The sequence below is a fragment of the Acomys minous genome, assembly GCF_964271855.1.
Source record: "Acomys minous genome assembly, chromosome: 8".
Lineage (NCBI taxonomy): Eukaryota > Metazoa > Chordata > Mammalia > Rodentia > Muridae > Acomys > Acomys minous.
Window position 1 is genome coordinate 102,172,787 of NC_140489.1, and position 26,010 is coordinate 102,198,796.

Genomic DNA, 26,010 nt, shown 5'->3' on the forward strand with positions numbered 1-26,010 from the left:
GCTTGCTGCCATGTGGGTGCTATGATTCAAGGCTCTGCAAGGTTCCCAGTACCTTCAATCCCAGCCCCTGGGTGTTTTTAGTGAGACGGTTTCACTATGTAGCCCTGGCTCGTCTGGATCTCCTCATATCTCAAACTCAGAGAGATCCCCCTGCCTGTCTCCCAAGTGCTGGAATTAAAGGTGTGACTATCTTACCTGGCTGTTTTAGGTGGAGCCTTGAATTCCCCTCCCATGATCCCTCACCCCCGAGACAAGGCTTCTCTGTGTAACTCTGGCTGTTACATTGTAGACCAGGCTGGCCTCAAACTCAAGAGAGCCCCCTGCTTCTGCCCCCTGAGTGCTGGGATTAAAGCTGTACTGGACCACCACTGGGCACTCCTGCCACTTTTTAACCCAGACCACCTTCACTTACCATCTAAGTTTACTACAAGCTCCTGACTGATCTCCCTGCTGGTGGGACATGCTTCTCCACCTGTTTCCAGCCTTCCTCACAAGCCCATTTCTCCTCATTCCATTTCATCTCCCATGATCCAATGCCCTGGGAGCTCTGGGATTGCGTTACAAAGTTAGGCTCCGGCCAGCTCTACATGGGAAACTTCAAACTCCACTCCTCACAGCTCTCAGGCATCGGCATGCCCAGCGGTCAGCTGGGGGAAGGACACAGAGCTCCACCAGGCTGCTGGCTTTCAGGCCATTTTCCAGACTAGCATTGTGAGGAGCCAGAGGCCAAAGACAAGAGGCATCTTTCAAGGGGATGGATGGATTTGAAGGATTTGTCTGAAATACCTAAAAGAAATATTTGCATCTGCAAAGTGCTTAGGTCAGCACCTGGCACAGAACTGTTAACTGATCCTGAAAAAATAGGTCAAACATCTTCAGTATTGAGGTCAGAAAATTGACTTCAGGCAGTTAATGAGACTCACTGGGCACACTCAAGCTAGCTTCTCAACGGATGGAGAAAAAGCTCAGACATGGACGCTTTACCAAAATGTTTTCTTTCTTTTGGTTTTTCAAGACAGGGTTTCTCTGTGTAGCTTTGTCTGTCCTGGAGTCACTTTGTAGACCAGGCTGGCCTCGAACGCACAGTGATACACCAGCCTCTGCCTCTCGAGTGCTGGGATTAAAGGTGTGCCCCACCACGCCCAGTTGCCAAAATGTTTTCTTTGCTAATAGCTGCTTTCATTTTCTCCCCTAGAATAATAAGCCCTAACTTCTGGTGGTAGAGGAATTTATTCAATTTAGAGCTGTGTTATGTTTAGACGAGCCAAAGCAAGCGGGGCAGGAACACCTCCCACCACTTAGCAATTGAGGGGAACGTGCATGCATGCCACTTGGCAGCACTTCCACTCAGGGACGGCTCCAAATTGCGCAGGAATCTGTGGCAGTCCCCTGAGCCCCAGGCCTGCACGTGTGCAGTCTAGGCAGAGCAAAGTGCTGGCAGGAAATGCTACACGTGGTGTCACTTGCAACCTGTCAAGCTCATCCCTCCAGTTTGAGTCGAGCTGGCTGGTGGGTAGGTGGTTCAAGACTGGAAAGGGATTCACACATTCGCAGGCCTGGCTGTCTCAGCCCCGTGTAGGACAGAGAAGTACCTAGCTTCACAGCACCCAGGCTATAGACCTGCGTTTGATGACTGATATAAAAATCTCAACCCCACAGCACCGAGCAGGGGCCCTTTGGCAAGCCTGGCTCACCTCTGCATGGCAGATCATTTTCGCGCCTCTGCCAAGTTGTAGTGTACCTGAGATTTTCTTCACCCAGCCCTGCGGCCACCAATCAGGCCTTTCTGCAAACTGGTTCCATACAGGACACTTCAGCCTTGCTCCCCAGCTACGTGATCTGTGTAGCTTGTCTCTCCTGGTCTTGGGTATCCTTAGAGCTAGAGAGAAATGGCCTGTTCCTAATAGAAAGATGGGTTTGAAGTCAAGCAGGCTGTGGCTACCCAGCAACTTCTCTGAGCCAGTTTGCACATCTACAAAAGTGGCTGAAAGGCTGTTTGAATTACAGGAAAACAGGCATCAACTTTCCGTTTGCACCACTTTAAAGGTGCTAATTGCTCTGAGGGAAGACATTTTCTTGAATGGTGCCTGGGCAGCTTAGACCATTGGGTACCGATGACTGGATGCTTTTCTTATAACCTACACTGGAAATCTAAGGAAGACCAGATGTGATGGTACAGGCTTACAATCGCAGACCTGGGAAGCAGAAGGAGGGAGACTGCAAACCTGAGGACAGTGTGAGTTATTGAGCAATTCCAGACACACCTGGGAGATACGGTAAGGCTTTGCTTAAAAAAACTGAAAACAAACAAAAGGCAGGGGCGAGTTAATTCTCCTACTCTGCACCCCCCCTGCACACAGTGCTGTGGGCCGAGGGCATGGCAAGTCAAGCCTATGTTGTTCAAGTTCATGGACCAGAACGGCTGCTCCTCAGCCCTCACCTGCAGTCACAAGAGCTACTCCGCCTTAGTGCCTACCACAGGGCTCCAGGCCAAAGGCTGCTCAGGTCTCCATGGCATCAGGCAGTGGCCCCCAGGGATGGTAAGACGGGTTCCCCATACTGATGACAGCTGGAGGGCCCCAGGACAAGGTTCTGAGGATGTGCTGGCGATCCAGGCCACTGAAGGATGTGGCTAATCAGAAAGAGTTAACGCCCGGAGGACAGTGGATCTCAGCAGCCCCCACCCAGGGCACAGCCTCCCTTTCAGCAGAACCTGGGTGTTCTCCCAAGAAGGCCAAGCCCCGCTGCTTGGGACACAGACTGCAGCTTAACCCAGAATAGGCTGGACACAAGCCAGAGTCTCTGGGAGAGCTTTGATGTTAGGGAAACAAGTGTCAGCCTGAACCCCCACAGAGCCCAGTGGGGGGTCTGTCATCCTACCACAGGCACCCTCTGCTCGCCCATGGTACTCATGAGGAACCAGGAACTGTTTGGCTTTTTATTATAGTCGGTAGAAAAGTAACTGTACAGATTTGAGATGTAAGAACAGAGATGAGGCAGAGGGGCCCCCAGTATCTGAGACTACACCCCCAAGCCAGAGAGCACTCTAGTCTGGAGCCAGTTTGTATAGATGTGCGCTTAGGCTATTTGTCTGCTCCAGGAGGCCTGCTAAGTGTGCTGCCCCCGTGGGGGGCGTTGGGATTCCTTGCCCAGCAGCTGGGCCTGGGTCCTAGAAACGGCCCAGCACGGTGGCAAGCAGGGCCATGCGGATGTACATGCCGTTCTCGGCTTGGCGGAAATAGGCTGCTCGGGGGTCTGAGTCCACCTCCACACTGCAAGAGAAGGAAAAGCGTGACCGCACAGCTCCTGGAGAGCCTATTCAGGCGGAGGCCTCTCCCCACAGCCAGCCCCAGGGATTCCTAGGACAGGGGAGCCCATCACCTTATCTCATTGACCCGGGGCATCGGATGCATCACCACCATCTTTTTCTTGGCCCGGGTCATGATGTGGGGAGTGAGAATGAACTGTCCAAAGCACTGTAAGGGAGGGAGGGGCCCCATTAGAGACTCAGGGCAGAAATGGCCAGAGAGCACACAGCTGGGGCTCCAACAGAGGGATCTGGAACTTAAGAGCTCGGCTCTAGCCCGTGCCCCTTCCGCCCACCTCCGGGCTTCCGCATTAAGCCTGTACTCACAGCTTCGTATTCCTGGGCAGAGCCGAATCGTTCTTTCTGGATCCGAGTCATGTAGAGTACATCAGTGTCAGGCAACGCCTCCTCAATGCTCTCAAACTCCTCCTGGAGAGAGAACCCCAGGGAATGCAGTGCTGAGCTCTCACCACCCAAGCCCTGGGTCCCCGGTGTGGGCTGAGCCATCAGGATCTCACCTGCTTGGTGCCCCGGGAGGCCACGAAGTCCCGCACACTGGGTGGCATGCGCAGGCTGGGAGGTGCCACGTAGCGTAGGCTCACTCGGTACTGGGTGAGCAGGCAGGCCAGGGAGTGCACTGTGCGCCCATGCTTCAGGTCACCTACCATGGTGATCTAAGGGAGGCAGTCGTTCACCAGGCGGACTCACAACAGGCACCCTGACACCCACCCCACCATTTCAAACTCTCAGGCCTCAGGACTAGCTAGTGCCCAGGCTTCCTGGGTACAGCACACCCTGGCCTAGACTCCCACTCAGACCTCCAGTCCCTGCTGCCCTCACCGTCATGCCATTGACCGTGCCCAGCTCCTCCCGGATGGTGAAGATGTCCAGCAGGGCCTGCGTAGGGTGTTCTCCAACTCCATCCCCAGCATTGATCACCGGCCTGCGACAGTGCTTGGCCGCCAGCTTTGAGGACAGGGAGCAGCGTGGAGAATCCTGCCTTCTCCAACTTGGAAGGCTCTCCTCGCCTGCCCTCTGCATGCCCTGGGTCCCTTCACCCACCTAGCCCAACCTAAGACATGTGGTCACAGAAAATGTGGGCAGAAGGGACATTATGTTCCCGAGTTCAGCCTTGGCCACCCTGTCTCAGGGTAAGGCTGGCCTCACCTCCACAGCTCCAGGCTGAGGGTGCCGGAGCACAACGACATCAGCATAGCAACTCATGGTCTGCACCGAGTCGGCAAGGGACTCGCCCTTCTGGACAGAGGATGTGGCTTCTGAGAAGCTGAGAACGGCGCCTCCAAGGCGGGCCATGGCTGCGGCAAAGGAGCTACTAGTGCGGGTGCTCACCTCGTAGAACATGGAGGCCATGACTTTCCCCTGGGGAAAGGACAAAGTGGAAAGGGTATGTGTGTGTGTGTGTGCCCTGGGAATGAGCACAGGGCGGCACTCACCTCCCCACTGACACCAGATGGTGCTGAGACCCTCCTCTGAGACCTGGCCCAGCAGGCCGTTCCTACACTCGTGACTCGCTACTAAAGCCATGGCTGTGTGTATGACCCCAGAGCTGTCTCCTGGGACTACCCTCATGCAGACCAGATGACCCCCATATGTAGGGTCAATCCGTTCTGGGAGGAAGCCAAGGGCGCTGGTCCAGACCAGGAGGACCTTCCAGAAAAGAGCTGCTGGCCGAGCAGTCTGTATGCATACATGAAGGGACCACGCACCAGGCAGACCCACTGTCCACTGCACAGCCCTGCCCACAGGAGCCAGTGAAGGCTGAAAGCCGCAGCCCTGACCTTTAGGATGTCGAGGCTCCGCTCTTTCTGCACCATCATCCGCAGTGTGTGCGCCACGTTGAACAGGTGAGACATCTATGAAAGAACTCACGTCAGCCTCCCAGGTCCTGCCGCCCACTCTCCAGCCTCAGCTCCAGCTGTCGCTGCTGCCCCCTCCCCCCCAGGCACCTGGTCCTTAGTGAACTGCTTGACAGACAAGATGTGTTGGCCCACTAGTGAGTGCAGCAGGGGTGAAGTCTGGGGGTGCAGGAGGCCAGAAGAGCCCAGGTTCTGGGGTGATGCCTGTCGAGGTACTGGCGGTGCGGGGTAGCAGGGGCCGTCGGGGGTTCCCATCAGCTCTGCGGCGAGGGGTGGGGAGAACAGGCTGGTCAGCGGGCTCCCCTACTTGACTCAGATTACAGAGGCCCCCAGGTGACTATGCATCAGTGTGGGCTCACCTGGCTCCACTACCTTCCTGGATGGCTTCTCTTTGGGTTCCTCGGCTGCAAATGACAACAGACAGAGGTCACCTGGTGGCTGTGATGTGGCGGGCCCAAATTACAACAACCTCTACTCCAGGTGCTTGTGTTAATGCCACCTCAAATCAGGTGCTACAGCAGGTTAGGGGAGGGCAGGAAGGAGGCAGCGGCTTTGGAGAAGGATCCCGGACTCCCTGTGCTGTATGTGCCAAGTGTACCCTCCCAGGGCCTTCCCAGCTGTCATAGGATCTGAGGCAGAGGAATGGCCAAATTCACACCAACCAGCAAGCGGGATTTACCCCACGCTCGGCTGCCCCATGAGATCCCAGCTCCTGGGCGGAGGTACATAGCTGCTCACAACAAAAAAATGCCTGTGAGAAGACGCTATGAGACGCTTACTTCACGCTGTAATAACTACCTTAGTCAAAGTAGGGTACGGTGGACCAGACTGGGGGCAAGGGAAGGAAGCATGGCAGGTAGGGAACAAAGAAGTCCTGAAATGAGCCTGAATCAGTTCCTGGGCAATTGAGCCCCCAACCCTGACTCACTACAGATGCTACGTGGAACAGCACCCATCCCTGTACACGTCAGCAGGAGGAACCTGCATCCTGTGCCACAGGAACCCCTCTTACCTGGCAAACCTGGGTCAGAGGCTCGGTGGATCCGGGGTGGCAAGTGGAACCGGCCATCAGGAAGGCCTGGGATGACTCGGCGCGGTCTCTCCGGTGTCTGCAATGGAGATGGCCCAGCTTGTTGAAAAGTCAGACTCCTGTTGGCTCCCACACAACCCTTCAGGAAAAGCCAGTGGCCTCCTGTGCGCAGAGTCCACCCCACCCCACCTCTGCACTGCCGGAGCCTCCCAACATATTGTCAGACACGCTGGCCTTTTGGAGGTATGTACCAATCTAGCCACAAGGCCTGGGCAGACACATTAACAGCCAGGCTTGTGATTCTCAGAGTTGGTGTCCTAAACTGAAAGCTAAGGCTGCTCTGCAGAGCAGGGAAGCTGGTAGTGTGATTTAATCTATGGAGTGCAGCACTTTTCGACAGTGAAACTGCCGCCAGCCCAGCCTTAGGGCACGCCTCCGGGCTGATGGCCAGATCCAGCTCAGGGACAGTGATTACCGTGGTTATTTCTGTGGCGACAGGGGTTGAAGGAGGAGGCTGGGGAACAGCCCCCTGGGGCCACTTCCGTACATCTTGTCCATAGCCTGGGGGCACCAGCACCTGCACACAGAAAGCCAGGGACATGAGGGGGAGGAAGGGAGTCCACACAGAGGCTCTTAGAGAAGCAGACAGCAGCAAGAAAAAGTCACCTGGGCAGTGGGTCTGTATTGGGCACCAAGTAAAATGAAAATGGTGCCCAAGAGCTCACTATTGAGACAAGCTGGGGCCACACACTTACCTGCCCATCGATATAGGCAACCTCTCCTCGCAAGACCACACGGCGGATAGTGCCCTTCACCTTCTGCCCTTCAAATGGGGTCCAGTGAGCCTTAGAGAAGGGCATGTGGCTAGGGATTGTCCACTCATGCTCCAAATCCACCTGTCCGAAGGGTCAAGGGTTACATAGGGTACAGCTTTGAGGATGGAAATCTCCCCCAACTCCGGGCCCTTGTCCCCACCCACACCTCTACATAGGTGTCCTCCTGAAGGGGCAGGTGGAAGATCCGCCTGGGATTGTGGTGCAGTCGCTGCAGCAGGTCATCCAGACTGAGGCGGCCCTCGCTCACGGCTGTCAGCAGCAGCGGTAACATAGTCTCTAGCCCAGGGAAGCCGGGTGGAGGGTTGGGCCCACACTTCTCCTCCAAGGTATGGGGAGCTGTAAGACAAAGAGCCATCACTCTAGGAGGCAGGCTCGGTCACTTCATCCCAAGACTCCACCACAAGCAATGCTACTGTCCTCACTGCCAACCCCAGCGGACGTGTTTCCCCCTGCTGCTCCCCTCTGGGACTTGGCCACTGCGCACAAAGCCTCATTTACAATGCACACATCTTCATTCTTTCGAGCAGTACTTGTCAAGTGCCCGTCACAGAGCAAGCTCCGAGTCCCTGAAGTCATGGGACCCAGAGTCCTGGCCTGGCCGCCTCTTTCTTCCTAGGGCTGCCCCACAGCTTGAGTTGGGGGCACAAGTGTACTGAGGCAGGAGATGCACGCTGGGCCCGCTCACCGTGGTCTGAGGCAAAGCAGTCGATGGCAGCCATATTCTCCCACAGGGCCTCCATATCCTCTCTGGAACCAAGCTCAGGCCGGACCTCTCCCTTCCCAGGTCCCAGGCGCTCCAGGTCTTCCCGGTTTAGGAACAGGTGGTGAGGTGCAACCTCACACGTTACCTGCAGCCCCTGCGCCTTTGCAGTTTTAATCAGCAGGATCTGCGGAGAGAGTAGGCCAGTCCACTGGAGGCTCCCCCTGCCCCCAACATGCCCTGCCCTACAAAGTCTCTATACTTGGCATTCTCTCAGGACACTGAGGGCCAAATGTGCCAAGAGTACCGGGCTTAGGCTCCCCTACCCCTTCCTGCCTCCAAGGACTTCAGGTGACCTTTCGTCTTACTGGGAAAGTGACAGGGATACCAGGACCTCTGATGAACTCTTACCTCTTCCTTCCGAGCCACATGACATATGTGCACTGGGCGCTGGGTCAGCTGAGCCACCATAAGGACCGCGGCAACACTCTGCCGCTCTGCGTGGGCCACAATAGGGAGGTGGGAAGGCCAGGTTTCAAAATGCTGCAGACAGAAAGAAGTGACGGGAGTAAGTGATGAACCTTTGATTCCCTGTGCACATCAGAGCCCAGGGCCCTCGGAATGCCCCCTCTGCTGGCAGCCCATGTAGACAAGGCATAGAGCGGTGATATCCTGTCTACCTCCATCCACTGGGCCACACTGTCCAGCCGCAGCTCAGAGAAGGTCTCGTTGAGGTAGAGCTTCAGGCCTGCGGCAGACCCGGCCACAGCACCCAGGGTCCCTGCATTTTCAGATGAGGCCCCAAGGAATAGGGCAAAGTCACAGCGGGCCCCGGCCTCTGCCAGCTAGAGAGGAAACACACGAGGTGAGGTTCGCAGGCACGCATGCCCACACACGTCGGCAAGGTACCAGTAGCCTGGGTTACAGGAAGGACAGAGAGAAAAGAGGTTCAAGAAGGCAGGGGTATAGTGGCTCACCTTCTGGGCAAGGGCCAGAGCAGGGGCGTCAATGATTGGGGGCCGGGTGTTAGGCATGGCACAAACCATGGTGACACCGCCAGCCAAGGCAGCAGCTGTGCCTGAGGCAAAGTCCTCTTTGTGTGTCCCACCTGGTTCCCGAAGGTGTACATGGACGTCAATCAGTCCTAGGAGAGTAAGTTGGGGGGCAAGATCAGAGTTGGAGTGGGAGAAGTCACAGACACTGACACACGTTCCTCAGTCAAGGGCACCATGGACAGAGAGAGTTCAGAACCGGAGATTCTCTGGCCTTCAGTCTGTAGAGTCCAGGGCAGACATCCCAAGAGCCTCTAGGCAGCCGCCAGCAGTGTCCCACAGACTCACCAGGCAGCCGCACTAGCTTCTGGGAAGTCATGCAGTCTACATGCACCTTCAGAGGAGGGGCTGGCCCGATCTGGCCTAGGGCCTGCAAGTGGAAAGCACAGTCAGGGCAGCTTTAAAGGAAGGGCGGCTCTGGGAGGGGCGGGGGGACCCAGTTCCTCCAGAACCCTTCTTTTTCTCTCCATACCACCTCACTGCCTCTGGAGGCGCAAAGCTCTCCCATTACCACCATGCCCTTTTCATACCGCATCTGCACCCGCCCACTCCAGCGCCCGTCACGCCAAGGCGCGGGGCCGTGTTACCTCCACAAAGAGTTTGGTGCACTTGATGTCGATGATGAGGGGCACAGAGAAGTCAGCGGCCAGGCGCCGGGTACGGTAGCCCTTGGTGACGAAGGAGGAAAGGCGCCGACCCCCAGCCCCGCGCATCGACAGGTTAATCACAAGCTCAAAGTGATTCTCGGCCAGCTGGTCCAAGATGCTCCGCTGTGGTGGGCACTCACCATCCACAGCCTCTTCAAAGTGCCAGTCCACAGCTGTCACCTGCCAGCCCAGAATGAAGGTCAAAGCCAGCTAGCTCATCCCAGCAAACGTCTCAAAGGATCTGGCCCATGAGGAGGAGGAGAATCCACAGTCTTCAGGACTAGAGACTGCCTCTATTTGCTACTGGCAAGGTATGGTCCTCAACAGAAAGAGCATTTCTTTTTCAAGACAGGGTTTCTTTTTTTTTCCTTCCTTGAGACAGAATTTCTCTGTGTAGCCTTGGCTGTCCTGGACTCCCCTTGTAGACCAGGCTGGCCTTAAACTCACAGCGATCTACCTGCCTCTGCCTCCCAAGTGCTGGGATTAAAGGCGTGTGCCAACATGTCCGGCTAAGACACGGTTTCTTTGTGTAGCCTTGACTGTCCTGCCTCCCTTTGTAGACCAGGCTGGCCTTGACCTCACAGAGATCCTCCTGCCTCTGCCGCCCTGAGGGTTGGGGTTACAGGCGTGAGCCATTGCTCCCAGCTCAGAAAAAGCATTTCTACTATATCAAAGAAACCAGGTCACTACCAGCAGTATGAGCTCACACACATATACATACCCACAGGATTTGGGAAGAAAAAACAAGAACATTATTAGCCTTCGAGAACCGTCTCTGCTTTCTTACCCTCCCTACTTGTTCTACACTGGGGCAAGGGGAAAAGCAGAGACTCCTTTGGGGCCTTCAGGGGATGGTGCTGGGGGGCTATGTACCTTGACACCATGCTCAGTGTAGAAGTCAGCTGTGCCCAAGCTGGCATAGAGGCTGTAGCCCAGGCTCTCCAGCAGCCGCACCGTGGGGAGCAGCTCACTTTTGTTCTAAAAAGAGGAGGCAAGTTGAGCCCAGGGAGCCGCAGCTGTGTGACTTCCGCCTCCCCTCCCCGGTGGCCCTGGTACCTTGTAGCTGCCAATGGTGAGCAGGATGTTCTTCTTTGGGATCTTGAAGCCGGTGCTGAGCATGGCTTTGAGATAGGCCTCACAGCGGCTCTCTCCGAAGCCGGCCACCTCCCCAGTGCTGGTCATCTCTACGCCCAGCACCACATCAGCACCAGCCAAGCGGGAGAAGGAGAACTGAGGCACCTGGGGGAGCAGGAGGACCAACATGTCAGGGGAAGAGGCAGCAGGGGGGCCCTGTCCCCATCACACCCACACGGCAGGGCTGGCCCTCCTGCTGCTCTAGCGGCCCTGCTACTTCCACGCTGCCTCCACTGTGGCCGTTCCCTGGCCCTGGACACAGCCCAGAAAGGAGCTGGCAAAGCCTTACCCTCCCCTAGACTTGGTTCAGTACCACGGTCTCCCAGGCTTCCCCAGAACACACCCCTGGAAACACCACCACCTGTCTCTAACCTCCTCGTACATTTGGCTTATGGCTGGGCTATGTAGGTGTATCACAGACTGTTCCATAAGAAGCTATTTTTGGACCAAGCTTCTTTTGCCTCCTACATTTTAAGCTCTTAAGAGATGATGGCCACTTTATTATGGTTGGGCAATGCCTCGAGTGGGTGAGAGTTCACCTACTCATGGAGATCTCTGCCTTAGCTCAGCGGCAGAGCACTTGCCTCTCATGCCTGAGGCCCTGGGTTTAAGTTTCTAGTAGCTCAAAAAATTATCAATTAATTAAACAAAGCAGTCAGGTGTTCCACAGTTTACAAAGCCATCTAGTTTTAGACCTGAGATTTTTGTAACAATTGGGGATTTGTACACCAGGCTCAAGGGCCTCTGCACCGCCCCCCCAACACTTACCTTCACTCCCACAACTCCAGAGCCGGTCATGAGCCCCACAGACTCTACTTTCTCCCCCATGATGATCCTCGTGGCCAAGGCCACTAGGTCAACACCTAGTGTCTTGGACACAAAGGGGAAGGAGCGAGAGACACGCACGTTGCATTCGATAACTTTCAGCTGGTCATCCTAGGGGACAGAACTTGAGGTCAGGCCTTGTGGCGCTCAGACGTGCTGACACTACTCTACTGACCTCGGCTCACACTCTCACTCTCGACTCAGTGAGAGTACATTAACTGGATGACTGTTCCCAGCCCGGGCACTGCTGTGGGCTCTAGAAACAACCCTACCCCCAGCTGTGCTGCCTACATGGGTGCGGGTAAGAGAATGCCCCTCTGTGGCAGTGAACAGCAGGGGACATGGGTGGACTGTAGGCTTCTGTCTCTTCCTGTCGACTTATTACCTTGGCAATGAGCTGCAGATTGAAGGGCCCTGTAACCTGCAGCTCTTGGCCCACAGCATGCACAATGGCTTTGATCCGCTCCAGAGTTTTGGGGGTGATGTCTTGCGGGGGGGTCACCAGCGTGGCATCACCTGAATGCACACCTGCATTCTCCACGTGTTCAGAGATGGCAATGGCCGACACGACGCCATCACAGGCCACGGCGTCCACGTCAATCTCCTGGAGGCAGACAAAGGCATCGGGCTGAAGGACAGGGCGGTTTTTTCCCCGTCCTTCCTGGGCCTCCATGCCTATGACTCAGCGAGACCACAGTCTCTCTGGCGCTGGCGGGAGAGGTCCTCACCTTTGCTTCCTGGATGAATTTGGAGATGACCACGGGGTGCTCCTTAGAGACAGCTGCTGCACTGCTCAGGAAGCGCTCCAGGTCCCCATCAGTGTAGGCCACATTCATAGCAGCACCGCTGAGCACATAGGAGGGGCGTACTACGCAGGGGTACCCCACAGTCTGGCAGAACTGGCGAGCAGACTGCGAAGACAGGGAGCTCAGTGAGGCTGGCCAGACTCACCCGCACACAACGTGCAGCCCCAGGCACCCCTGCCAGGCCCCAGCTTACCTCGAGGTCACTGAGCTCACGCCACTGAGGCTGGCTGATACCAATGGTATCCAGGAGCCGGGAGAACTTGAATCGGTTTTCGGCTGAGTCGATGGCTTCGGGGGAGGTGCCCAGCACTCGGCACTGCTGCCGATGTAAGGCCATGGCCATGTTGTTGGGCAGCTGCCCACCCATGGACAGGATCACGCCCTCAGGGTTCTCTAACTCATAGATGTCCATCACCACCTGGAGGACCGGAAAGACCAAAGGCAGCAGAGGGCTGGGGTAGGCCTTCTTGCTTCCCTCCATCTCATGAGGTAGCAAAGAATTAGGCTGCCCGGCCTGCCGCACTCATCCCCTGGGCACCTTGGTAGCCTTATCCCCCTCACCTCAAAAGAGATCTCGTCAAAGTAGAGTCGGTCGCACATGTCATAGTCGGTGCTGACGGTCTCTGGGTTGTAGTTCACCATGATGGTCTTATAGCCCATCTGCCGTGGGGAGCCGCCACATTAGTGATTAAGACGAAGCACAGGGAAGCTAAGCCAAAGACCCCACCGCAGCAAGCCAGCCTGGTTTCCCGTGAGACGGCTATATAGGTAGGCAACAAGTCGGGGAGGAGATTCAGGCAGCCAGAGGGACAAGAGAACTTAAGGAAAGTCCCTACCCAAAGCCTATAACAGAAGGTTTTTATTTGTTTTTTAAAATTAAAAAAAAAAAAAAAAAGGCTTATATTCATTCCTAACTAATAGGAAGACCCAGGACCTGACACGGAGAGCAGGAAAGTGAGGAGGCAAGGACTCTGACCTTGCGGAGCTGCTGGATGCAGCCCACAGCACACCAGTCGAACTCAACACTGGAGCCAATGCGGTAGACGCCAGAGCCAAGGACCAGGACGTGGGGTGTCCGAAAGGTGAGGTCATGGGTGTTGCCCCAGTATGTCAGGTACAGGTAATTTGTCTGGGCTGGCCACTCAGCTGCAACCGTGTCAATCTGTTTGACCGCTGGGCAGATGCCCAGTTCCTGCCGTAGCTTCCGAACAGCCAGCTCTGTGCTAAAGGAACAGAGACACGGGCCTTAGGAACAGAGTATAGGCCGACTGATGAAGCAAGCAGGGGTAGAAAGGAAAACATCCCATGCATAGATGAAAGCAAGAACTTCCAAGGTGCTCCACCAATGACCCTCCTGATGTAAATGCTCCCGCCCCACACTTCTTGGCTTGAGGCCCTCAACACCATCTCTGACCTCAGGACTGCAAGGGCAATTTGTTTGTCTGAGAAGCCGAGGCACTTGGCCTGGTGCAGCAGGTCTTGGGGCAAAGGCTGTCCGCGGTGTTGTTCCAGCAACTGGGCATGGGTCACAATGCGCTTCATTCTGTGCAGGAACCAGCAGTCGATGCGGGTGAGTTCGTACAGGCGCTCCACTGAGTAGCCAGCCCACAGGGCAGCAGCCACCACAAAGATCCGCTTATCTGTTGGGGTCTCCAACTCCTGTTGGGGAAGTGTGCACATGGGTGGAGGCGGGACGGGGCAGGGGTGGAAGAAACATCCAGGGAAGTGAGAAACAGCCAACCACGGTCACCGCAGCCATTGCTGTTAACAAGCCCTGGCAGGGGGGCAGCACGGAGCGGGGCCCACAGCAGGGTGTTTTTGGCAGAAGAGGGCTGCTTACCACCTCGCTGACCGGCTTCACCGTATGGTCAAAGCCCACACAGTTCTCATCCACCATGCGCAGGGCCTTCTGGAAGGCCTCTTCAAATGAACGGCCAATGCCCATGACTTCACCTGGAGGAACAGGATGGCCAGACTAAGAGTGGTGTGGGCGGGTAGTGTGGGGATACCGAACGCACTCACGGGTTTAGCTTAAACCCTTGGTAGGTTTCCCATGCTGTGCTGGTGGGATTCGTGGGCCTTCTCCATTAAGAAGCCTAAAAGCAATCTGTTTTCCTGTCGTTCCCACAGACAGGCACAGACTGTGCTGTGCATGAATATGGAGTTGGCAGGCCTAAGACGGGCCTGTGGAGACTGGAACTTGTCACTTAACAGCAGCAGCCCAAACCCCTGACGGCTGTCCAGTTATTTGGCTTGCTTTATTCACACCAGGATGGCGCCATCTGGAATGTTTCATCCTAGGAAATTAAGAAGTCTGGAAAACGGGGAAATGATCCCACTATTCTAGAATCCACTCACAGACAACTTTTTTTTGAGACAGGGTTTCTCTGTGTAGCCTTGGCTGTCTTGGACTCGCTTTGTAGACCAGGCTGGCCTCAAACTCACAGCGATCCGCCTGCCTCTGCCTCCCAAGTGCTAGGATAAAAGGCGTGCACCACCACCGCCCGGCCTTCAACTGCATTTTTTTTTAAAGGATTTGAAGACCCATGGGTGGCATGCACTTTTAATCTCAGCACTCAGGGAGGCAGAGGCAGGTGGATCTCTATGAGTTGGGGGCCACCTTGGTCAACAAAGCAAGTTTTAAGACAGCCAGGACTACGCAGAAAGACCCTGCCAGCCAGTCTATAAATTGTTTCAGGCCAATCTTGAGAGAAGAAGAAGGTCAGGGTCAGGGGTGGTGACAGCACCTGAGATTGTCCTCCGGCTTCCATACACGGCGCATACCAGCGCACCCACCCAAACCCACACCCAGAGAAGCAGTGAGTTTCTCTTCCTGGACTTTCCCCTATATGTTTTATAGACAATTACAGTTTACATCCCCACTTCCGTTTCCCTGCCCTCCTAAGTGCTCACCTACCACATGCTGCACAACCCCATAAGCACTCCTTCAACTCCTGCATGGTTTCCCATAATTTAACTGTTGAATTACCAAAGGACATTTAGCTTTTACGTGTTGATCCTTGTAAGTGAGCCTGTAGTATTTTTGTTTTAGGCTACTTCTTAGAAAAGATTCCCAGGGGCTGGAGAGATGGCTTAGTGGTTAAGAGCACTGGCTGCTCTTCCAGAGGACCTGGGTTCAATTTCCAGCACCTATATGGCAGGTCACAACTGTCTGCAACTCCAGTTCCAGGGGACCGACACCCAGTCAAAACACCATGTACATAAAACAAAAACAGGCTCCCAGAGAGCAAGGGCAATAGGTGAGAGCCACCGGGTAGTCCTGGTTAAGTACCAATAGCACCAAAGAAGTGCCCGTTCTAGATACATAGTATAAAGTGTAACTGAGTTCCTAAGCAGTGGGAAGGATCACTTGCGACTTAACCATCTTAAAGTATCTTGAAGGCTAAGCATGGTGGCTCACACCAGTTACCTCATCATCTGTGAAGCAGAGGCAGAAGGATCCTGTAAGTTGGAGGACAAACCGTTCTACACAGAGCAAGTTCCAAGCTATGGCTATATAGTGAGATCTTGTCTGGAGCACGCATGTGGGGGTGGGGTGGATCAAGAGACTGAATCAGGAGGATGGCAAGAGTTTGGGGGCAGTGTCTGGGCTACATAGTGACTACTGGCCAACTTCATCTACAGAGTGGATAGCTGGCTAGCCAGGCTACACAGCCAGAGCCTGTCTCATAAAGACAAAAACAAGAACACAAAGAAAGTTATAAAAGGTTAGCAGGAGGAAGATGGCATTTCAGGAAGACAGGAAAAAGTGTAAGACATTTCAAAGTGTCAGCTGGGAATCAATCTTTGATTGTCCTATTTCCAATCCACTTATTTCAGCCATAATTTAATTGTGGCTCTATTCCCATGTTTATTATAATTTTCATATAACAGAAATTCATCTCCAGAAGGACATCTTGGCAGTGCTGTGGGATTTCTAAAAATTCTGCAATAATATCTGAGCTCAGACTTACTTGTTTAAAAGCCTCTCTTGTTCTAAATGGAGACATGGAGCACAGTGACACGCTTATCCAAATCAGCTGGTGGCCTCTGCACGCTCCTCTCAGACAAGGCAAGGACAGGGCACCACAAGGCACACCAGTTGGATTCCAGCTCGCTTCACCACTGCACCGTCACACAGTGCTCTAAAACAATCTGGTGAGGTTTTGATTCTTTTCTGAGACAGGGTCTCGCACTTATGGTTTGCACTGGCACAGAATTCACTGCATAGCCCTTGACTGAACTTGTCTAACCCGGTCAAGCGCTGAAGCTCTTTGTTTGGTAACTACTGCTATCCTGCTCTGATCTTAACTCTGTGTTAAAACAAAACAAAACTCCATTGTGGATGCTGGAACTTGTTGCAGTTTATGGCAGCAGCCCGAACTGCTGTCCAGCTATTTGGCTTGCTTTAATCACACCACGATGGCGCCATCTGGAATGCTTTGTCCTTTAGAGTATTAAAAACTTTGGATAACAGGGAGATGACCTTACTATTCTTTGAATCCATCCATACTCAATTACTTAAAAAAAAAAAAAAAAAAAACAACAACAATAAAAATTCCTACAAAGTGCCAGAGGAGGAGACAGGCTAAGAATGCTTAGCACCATGCTGACTTGGGTTCACTGAAAGGAGCTTGCCCAGTGACCAGACTTCAATTCCTGGATCTCATGTGAAGGTGGAAGGAAAGAACTGACTAAAATTGTCCTGACTCCCTCATCTGCACTGTGCCGTGCACACCTTGCCCTCAGATATATCGTGCACAGAACCACAATAATAACAAAATTTAAGAATTAAGAAGGATTCATAGGGAAGCAACAGTCATTCTTCCCTTGAGTAAGTCAGCAGTGAATAAAACGTCACTGGCATTTATCAACTTGACAATGCTGTGGCTGAGACGCCACGAGGACGGAGTGTCTCAAGGAAGATGGGAGAAGCAGTGAACGATGGCTCACAACCAGCAGGACCTGGCTTTTGGTTTGACCCACTACTCCTTTGTGAGCCTCAACCAGGCCACTCTCCTCCTGCGCCCCCTCCAGTTACTCTATGTTAAATAACAGATCAAATAATCTGAGCCCAGGGACTATATTCCAACACAGATTTCCAGATGACCCTGACCCCTGCTCCTAATGAGGAGGACCATCTAACTTGAAATGTACCCATTAACTCTGAGAAATCCTGTCTGTCTGTCTGTTGGCTTTTCAAGCCTGGAATTCACTCTGTAAACTGGGCTGGTCTCAAATTGATAGACACCTGCCTACCTCTGCCTTCCCAGTTGTGTGCTACCATGCCCAGGTTGAGAAGCCTAGCACCACGAAGGTTGTGAGCCGCTGGTGTAGACTCTTGTTTCTCTCAGGAACCACGGGAGTATGAAACTCACCAACACTCTTCATGCAGCTCCCGATCTTTGTACTGACACGCAGGAACTTGCTGAGGTCCCAGCGTGGAATCTTTACCACACAGTAGTCCAGGCTGGGTTCAAAGGCTGCCGTTCCCCCCGTAACAGAGTTCCTGAGCATCAGTAAGTTGGGGTGCCAAAAAGACAGGGAACATACAGGGTGAGCTTCCAGTCCCTCTCATAAGCTTGTCCCGTGAATATTTCCAGCACCCCACTCCCCTGACACCAGGATTCCCCCCCCCCCCCGCCTTATACCTGAGCTCTGGCAGAGGGATGCCCAATGCTAGCTTGGCTGCCACATAGGCTAGTGGATAGCCCGTGGCCTTACTGGCCAGGGCAGAGCTGCGGGAGAGCCTGGCATTTACTTCAATGATGTAGTACTGCAAACGAGGAAACGAATGCAGAGTGAGTCACCCAGAAAACAGCTCAACAAGGAAAGATGACTGCGCCCCCGACAGAGATGGAGAGCGAAAGAGCCCTCCCCAGGCTCCGATTCTAACCAAGACAATCCTGGCTTCGCTCTAGGATGAGCAGGGCCAAGAAGGCCCCTAACCTTAAGGCCCAAAGACCTAAAGGCCGAGGTACCAGCTTCACACCCTCACCTGCTCAGACTCTGGGTTCAAGGCGTACTGCACGTTGCACTCTCCGACAATGCCCAGGTGCTGGGTGACCTTGATAGCTGTTCGTCGCAGAAGCTGGTACTCTCTGTCATTCAGTGTCTGGCTTGGAGCCACCACTATGGACTCACCAGTGTGGATGCCCAATGGGTCTAAGTTCTCCATGTTACAAACCTACAGTGGGGGTAGCGGAGGTCACCAACCAAGGAAGTCAACAGAGCCGGGGAAGCTAGGTCCCCAGGTCCTATGTCTGGAACTGTGCTGCCCTGAGTTCAAAGGGCAGAGAACTCTCTGAAGAGATCTCTGCTCTTCCGGAAACTCAGACTGTCTGGGCCACCCTGTGCCCCATCACTCACCGTTACACAGTTGCCATAGGCGTCTCTCACCACCTCATATTCAATCTCCTTCCAGCCCTTTAGAGACTTGTCTATCAGCACCTGGCTGGTGTGGGCAAAAGCCGGAGCCACGAGGGCCGAGAGTTCCTCTTTGGTGGAAGCAAAGCCAGAACCAAGACCACCCAGGGCAAAGGCCGCTCGTACCAGCACAGGGTAGCCTAGTCGCTCGGCAGCTGCCTGAGCCTGCAGTGAGTGGGAGACAAGAACCCACAAGTCATTCCCTACTGCCCGAGGGCCCTTGGATCCAAAGGAAATACGATGCAGAGGAAATGACAGCCTTCTACTCCTACCCAACCACCCGACTAACCTGTTCGAGAGAATTTGCTGCTTCGCTGGGGGCTACGTGCTCTCCGATCTCAGCCATCCTGGCAGCAAAGGCTCGTCGGTCCTCGGTCAGCTCAATAGTCTCCACAGGTGTACCCAAGACCCGGACCCCATACCGAGCCAGCACTCCAGCTTTGGTCAGCTCTACGCCGCAGTTCAGGGCTGTTTGGCCCCCAAAAGTCAATAACACACCATCTGGGCGTTCATTACGGATCACCTGAGGTAGGAGGCAGGAGTCAAAAGCACTGAGGAGGGAATAGATCTGAGCAGCTTAAAAGCCCAGAGTGACCAGTGAAACCCTCTGCCCACCAAGAGTCCCTCCTCAGGCCGGCCTTGTCTGAGTCATACCTGGGTGACATAGTGAGGTGTTATGGGAAGGAAATAGACCTTGTCGGCCAGCCCCTGAGAGGTCTGCACTGTGGCGATGTTGGGGTTGATCAGCAGTGTCTGGATGTTTTCTTCCTTTAGCGCTTTAATTGCCTAATAGGACAAAAATGGTCTGGCAGCCTCTTCTATAGAAGACAGAAGCCCTAGGCCAGCATTTCTTTCCTTTCCTTCCTTGTTTTCAGTCTTTAGTGACAACCTCAACCCTCTATATGCCTGCAGGACGGACCCTCACCCTCGCCCCATCTCTTCCCTGCAAACAATGCCCATGCCTTACTCCTTCCCCTTAAGAATCTTTGGATCACCCAGCCACCCTGATGGGAGGCCACATGCCTTACCTGGGAGCCCGAGTAGTCAAATTCTCCAGCTTGGCCAATGGAGAGGCCCCCTGAGCCTAGGATCAGAACCTTTCGTGGCGGTGGAAGCCCAGAGCCAGGAACGGGAAGCCCAGGGGGACAGAGACGCTGAGCCAACCGTTCTCTAACTGTGGGTGCAATCAAAGTCATGGGGTGTCAGGGCGAATGGGACTCCATCCAGAGCAGAGCCCTCACTTTCAGAAAGGCACAGAGTAGCAGAGAGAGGATGAGAGCAGAGACCCCCTCACTCTGGAGGGTCTTTACACAGAAACAGCACAGACCCCCTCACTCTGGAGGGTCTTTACACAGAAACAGCACAGACCCTCCCAGGTTCGCTGTCTCTCTTCTTCCTTCCCACACTTAGCTATTAGGGAAAGCCCATCTTAGACCCATCCTGGAGCTAGCCCTGTTCTTAGGTCCACATCCTGGTTCTGTGAAGGCGCTTACCTGTCTGGCCCCCAGAGTTCCCAGCTACAGACTCTCTCACAGTTTCCAGAAATACATCAAAAAGCAGCTCCATATCTGAAGGGCCAGCTCGGTGCTCTGGGTGAAACTGGACACTATTGAGGAGATTGAATGACAAAACCTCTGATATCACTGCCATGGTAGCAGCAGTGGCCTCGAGAGGACTGAGGTCCACTGCTGTGTCTGATCGTCCCATCTCTCGGCCCCTCATCACCCCACTGCACCCCCATGCTCACCTGAAAAAAGGCAGGCTGTCGTGGACGATGCCCTCGTTGGAACAGTCATTGGCATTGGTGAAGAGAGGAGCCCAGCCTGCCGGCAGCGAGTCTGCATCCACAGCAAACCCGTGATTCTGGGATGTCAGAAAGCAACGCCCAGTGCCCACCAGTAAACAGGGCTGGTTGTGGCCTCGGTTTCCGTATCTGGAGAATGGGACACCGAGTCACGACCCCTTTCCCCGGCCGCTTTCCCACTACCTGGGACTCTTAGATCTCGTCACTCCCGAAGGTCCCAGGCCAGTTTCCATGCCAACCACCCCCAACTCTCAAGACACTGCTAAGTGTGGGCCCCTAAATCCCACAAGCCCCACCTCATCTTGTAAGTTTTGGCCCCAATGGCTAAAGCCAACAGCTGGTGTCCAAGGCAGATCCCAAACACAGGCCGGGGATTAGGCTCAGACAAGACGCGACTCAGAGTGGACACCACGCCAGGATAAGAGGCAGGATCACCGGGTCCATTACTCAGGAAGAGACCGTCGTATTCTGCAACGGGCAGAAAAGGGAGCCATAAAACAGGATTTCAAAGATATGCAAGGGCTGATGAGCTCCTCGCAAGCCTGGTGGCCTGAGTTCAACCCCTAGAGCCCATGGCAGGAGAGACCCACAGCACCCCCCACTACAATAACTAAAATAGCATAAAGCAGACACACCCACCCTGACCACAACTTCTTGCAGCTCATATTGACCTTGCCCAACTGTTCTGAGAGACGGCTCTTCTGCTCCACCCAAGCTGCGCCTCTGGACGGGCCCCAGATACTCACTCTGAGTGTCTAACTCGTGGTCCCAGGGTACCACGGTGACCTCAGCCCCAAGCTGGCAGAGACACCGGATCTGATTATACTTGAGGCCACAGTCCAGGGCACAGATCCGAGGGGCACCACCTGCATTAAATACCCGTGGAGTCTGAGGAACAAAGAGCAACAGTTGGCAGCTGGGATTAGCAAGCGTGAGACGTGCCCATGCCAAACCCCATCTTCGAAGGCCTTGAGTTTACCCCAATTATGGGCAGAAAAGGAGCCCCTCGTGTTCTGCCTCCAAGCATGCCCTGCCCTCTCCTTCCGTACCTTGATAGAGACCTCTGGTGCCAGGGGCCTGGCATTGGGGTCCACGAATGGCAGGGCTGAAGGCTCTGTCCCATTCTGGACCAGCTTCCCCAAAAGAGACCCTTGTTCCCGCAGCTTCTTAGTCAGCTCCCGAGTGTCCACTCCTGTCAAAACAGCACAGCCTCAGATGGCAGTCCCCACTCAGTCAATAGTGAGGGGAAATGTCCTGGGACGCTCTACTCCACAGCCCCGAGTCAAGCACAGCTGAGTAATCTTGCCTCAAATAGCACATCCAAATTGAACCATGATCTAGATTGATCTAATTACTGAAAATAACTCCTAAAAGAAAACAAACATGCTAAATGCCACTACAGGAATAGGAAAGTGAGCTGGGCAAGGTGGTGCATGTCTACAGCCCTGGCACTTGGGAAGTGGCAGTTACATCCTTGGCTACACAGTGAGTCTGAAGCAAGCCTGGGCTACATGATAGCCTGCCTCGAAAACCCAAAACCAACACTCTCCACCTCAACAACAACAACAACAAAATTACACAATTCTGTTAAGGAAAAAAAAAATTTTTTTTTTGCATTTCATACACATATTAACAGATATCTGCTTTGATGACCCAGTGGGGGCAGAGCTGCCTTTCAGACATGCATTACCCAGATGTAACGTTAACAATGTAAAAATCTGATGAGAATCAGGCTTAGCTAACCAAAGCAGGCGCTGGGTTTATTCTCTTTAGAATGTTTCCTTCAGAGCAATAGTTCAGTTTCTTCTCCAATCTCAACCTCCCACATTTTGCGACACAGCTGTAGATGCTGGAACCTCCCTCCTCCTGTTTCTTCCCACCTAGGCACCCTGAACTTGACCCCGAGTCCCCAGTGCTTGCTGTCATACCTTGCAGGCCTGGGATGCCTCGCTGCTGCAGCCACTCATGCAGGGTGCAGGTGGCGCTCCAGTGGCTGGGCGTGGGACAGCATTCTCCCACCACCAGTCCTGCCACATGGATCTCCGAGGACTCAAACCACTACAGAGAGAGGAGACTGTGAGGAGTACAGGGTCGGCGAGCTCTCAAACGTACATCCTCCGCGGCCTGGCCACCGACCGTCTGCTCAGCCACACAGGACATCAAGCACCCCGGCTTTTGCGGACAGTCCTCTTTTACTAACTTTGTACTGCCCCACACTGAACACGGGCCCAGTGTGTCCAAGAGAACAGAAAATGGCATTTCCTCTTGTCCAAAGGCGAGCCCACAAGTCCTCCTCTCTCTGGTCTCCCCCATTCCTACACATCCATTGCAAGCCAGCTGCCTTCTAAGACTGACCCTTTCTCCCACTTCTTCCTTGCTATTTACAATGTGTCGTGAATATGTACTTGTATCTGACACAGACTAAATCCTCAAGCATTTGCTGAATGCTCGCTAGGTACAGGCTTTGTAACAGATGTTGATAAAAGGGCAGTGAGCAGTGAGAGAAGGTAAGGTCCCTTGTCTTCACAATGTGAATTTCTAACCCAGGGAGCCAGAAACTAATGAGATAATATAAATAAGCATGATACTAATTATATAGTGTGATAAAAACAGAGTAGTAAGATATTCACAAAGAACATTACGATAAACAAAGCTTAAGACAAAGGCGTGGTGGCGGTGCACGCCTTTAATCCCAGCACTCGGGAGGCAGAGGCAGGTGGACTGCTGTGAGTTCAAGGCCAGCCTGGTCTACAAAGCGAGTCCAGAACAGCCAAGTCTAACACAGAGAGACCCTGTCTCGAAAAACAAAACAAACAAACAAACAAGACAAATAAATAAAGCTGGCTGGGCATGGTGGTGCACTCCTTTAATTGGAACTCAAGAGTTGGAGACCAGTCTGGTCTAGAGTAAGTTCCAGGACAGCCAGCACTACACTTGGAAAAAAACAATATATATTTATTTACTTACAGGGTACACTACCAGTCAGACATGATTATATCATTTTCCCCATTTCATTTTAGATTATCATTAAAAAAAATAACCCATTTATTACTCAAGAGAAGCACATTACAGTAAACAAAAATAGAGGCTTCTGTTTCTTTTGAGGCAGGGTCTTACTACAAGGCCTGAAACTAGCTATGTAGACCATGCCTGCCTCTGCTTCCCCAGCAGTGAGACTAAGGGAGTGGGTGCATATGTGAATTGGAAAGCTTTTATGGGAGGGATTACATTACATTCAAGCCGGGCTGGTGGCATGTAGGGTGGAGGTAAAAAAAACTGCTGACAGTTTGAAGTTGGTACGGTTTAACATAGTGAGCACTAGACTAGCCAGGGCAAGACACTCTCTCAAAAAGAAAAGACTCTGAGGAACACAGAGGAGACAGGAAAGGAGGGAGGGGACAAATAGCAAAATCTTGTCTCAAAAAAAAAAGTTACACTTAATTTAAAGGCAAAATACTGACATTTGCAATCCTGGCATTAGCTGAGACAAACATCTGCAAACTGGAGGCCAGTTTGGGCCACAAGCAGGGCCTCAGGCCTTATAGGAATAAAAGAATGACACACCACACCTGTGATCTCATCATTAAGGGACAGATTAGGAGGGGGTCTGAAGGGTGTGTGGCAGGCCCTCCTCAGGCTAAGTGGAGTGACCCTAGTACAGAACTTCAGCACAGTAAATGTCCTGGGCTGTAGGAGGTCTCTCTCCCCCCAATTCTATTGGGGGTCTACAAAGTGAGTTCCAGAACAGCCAGGGCTACACAGCTACACCCTGTCTTGGAAACAAAAAAAAAAAAAACCAAAAGGCCTTTCTAATGTCACAACTTGGGAGGCAAAGGCAGGTAGATCTCTGGGAGTGCCAGGCTAAGCAGGGTCGCACGGTTGAGACTGTATGAAGGAGTCCGGATGGTGATGATGTCACGGGTATGCAGATGAACTGGCAACCATTGGCACTAGGAGGGGTATGACCGGCTTCCCGCCCTCACCAACTAACATGAGCCTAAAGCAGCCTGTAAGATGGGAATCAAGGCTTCAGCAAGGTTTGTGAAATATTGCATGCAGGCTACGGTGACTTCTACTAACTTAATGGTTATGTTGATATTTGCAGTTAACTCTCAGAGGCAACTTACTTTCCAGATATCACAGAATGGGAGCAGTCCTCATTGTATGAGGAAGTTTGAGGTTTTTTTTTTTTTTTTTTTTGCCCCCCCATAGGTAAACATTATTGAGAAGCAGATCATGAAACAAGGCCAAGTAAGGAGTGCAGATGGTGATCAATGTCCCTGGTATGCTAGATACACTGGCAACCATTAGTACTACATGGGATATAACCTGTCTCCAGTTTCTCACCAATTTACATGAGCCTAAAGCAGTGTTTCTCAACCTGTGGGTCTCGACCCTTTTGGGGTCAAATGACCCTTTTACAGGGGTCGCCTAAGATCACTGGAAATATCTGATATTTTACAATTCACAACAGAAGCCAAATTACAGTTATGAAGTAGCAACAAAAATAAAATAATGGTTGGGGGCCATCACAATATGAGGAACTGTATTGAGCAGCCCCAGTATTAGGAAGGTTCAGGACCTAAAAGATTGTTTATGCCTAAGACTCTGCTACTGGGGAAAAAAAAATCCTTTCCTGGTCCTTACAAAATAACTAGAAATTACGCGCAAATTTGAGAACTGTTCCCATAAACCCTTTGCCATTTCCCCTGGACCATGCCTTCACTACACACAAGACGCCCAGAGGGGTTGCTCCTTTGAGGTCTCCAGCTCTCTGCCTTTCAAGGTGCCTAAAAACATTGTAACCACGGTCGCCTTGGTGTGTATGGCTGTTTTCTCCAAGATGTCTAGCAAAGTGTCAGTGTAGTCACTTCACCGTTAACTTCTTATCTGAGAAAGGATGTAGAGAAAGCACTGGGTGTGACTACCTTGCTCAGGCCGAACTCGTCCTCTTCATCTGAGGGAATGCCGTAGTTGCCGATGAGAGGGTACGTTAGCACTAAGATCTGAGCTTTGTAGGAAGGGTCAGTGAGGGCCTCTGGGTAGCCGACCATGCCGGTCTGAAACACTGAAGAAAGGCAAGGCTGAGTTCTGGCAAGGGCACCCATCGGAACACTGGCCCGAACGCAGGAAACCCAGAGATGACTGCTTCGGTCATGAGCGGTGAAAGGGAGCTGGGGCTAGGGGCACCGAGTCGGGGAGGGAGTGTGCAGGCGGGGAGGACAGGTTAAGCAGAGTGGGATGAGATCGGCAGCCCGCTCGGGCTTGCTTACCCACTTCCCCAGCAGTCGACACAGCGGCCCCAAAGGGCCGGCCCTGCAGCACCGACCCGTCCTCCAACACCAGGGCCGCCATGGGGTCGGAGCTGAGACCGGGCGAGCACAGAGACGCGGGAGGCGCGGCGAGCCCCACTGGAACCAAGGGAACACCGCGCGCCGGAGTTGGTCCACGTGGCTCGCTGCGCGGGGCGCTGGAGAGCGGACGGGCGCGGCGAGCGGGAGCCCTAAGCGTACTGAGTTGAGGCACGACTGCGACGGCGCAGGCAGCCGGCAGCGTGAGGGGCGGG

The 26,010-nt window shown here is 53.4% G+C and overlaps 1 protein-coding gene across 2 annotated transcripts; it reads right to left on the reverse strand.

The window, feature by feature from the left end:
- Positions 1-2,924: 2,924 nt before the first annotated feature.
- Positions 2,925-25,997, reverse strand: CAD (carbamoyl-phosphate synthetase 2, aspartate transcarbamylase, and dihydroorotase). 2 transcript variants are annotated; one of them, XM_084793043.1, is made up of 45 exons: positions 25,718-25,997; positions 25,373-25,512; positions 22,373-22,502; positions 21,494-21,636; positions 21,191-21,332; positions 20,741-20,912; positions 20,388-20,573; positions 20,134-20,246; positions 19,669-19,814; positions 19,295-19,426; positions 18,930-19,163; positions 18,584-18,805; positions 18,213-18,401; positions 17,866-17,990; positions 17,593-17,723; positions 14,055-14,167; positions 13,629-13,873; positions 13,191-13,437; positions 12,776-12,874; positions 12,408-12,632; positions 12,137-12,319; positions 11,794-12,012; positions 11,352-11,519; positions 10,506-10,688; positions 10,323-10,427; positions 9,390-9,629; positions 9,091-9,172; positions 8,728-8,894; positions 8,431-8,595; positions 8,162-8,293; positions 7,736-7,937; positions 7,196-7,386; positions 6,970-7,110; positions 6,690-6,791; positions 6,197-6,293; positions 5,864-5,914; positions 5,544-5,588; positions 5,275-5,444; positions 5,107-5,181; positions 4,475-4,687; positions 4,148-4,273; positions 3,826-3,981; positions 3,635-3,736; positions 3,382-3,476; positions 2,925-3,272 (listed from the first exon to the last, which is right to left on the reverse strand). In XM_084793043.1, the coding sequence occupies exons 1-45, from the start codon at positions 25,797-25,799 to the stop codon at positions 3,170-3,172; spliced, it is 6,729 nt and encodes a 2,242-aa protein (XP_084649169.1). In that variant the 5' UTR covers positions 25,800-25,997; the 3' UTR covers positions 2,925-3,169. The 2 variants fall into 2 exon arrangements, with proteins under 2 accessions (XP_084649169.1, XP_084649170.1); XM_084793044.1 differs by lacking the exon at positions 5,864-5,914.
- Between the last annotated feature and the right edge of the window lie 13 nt (positions 25,998-26,010).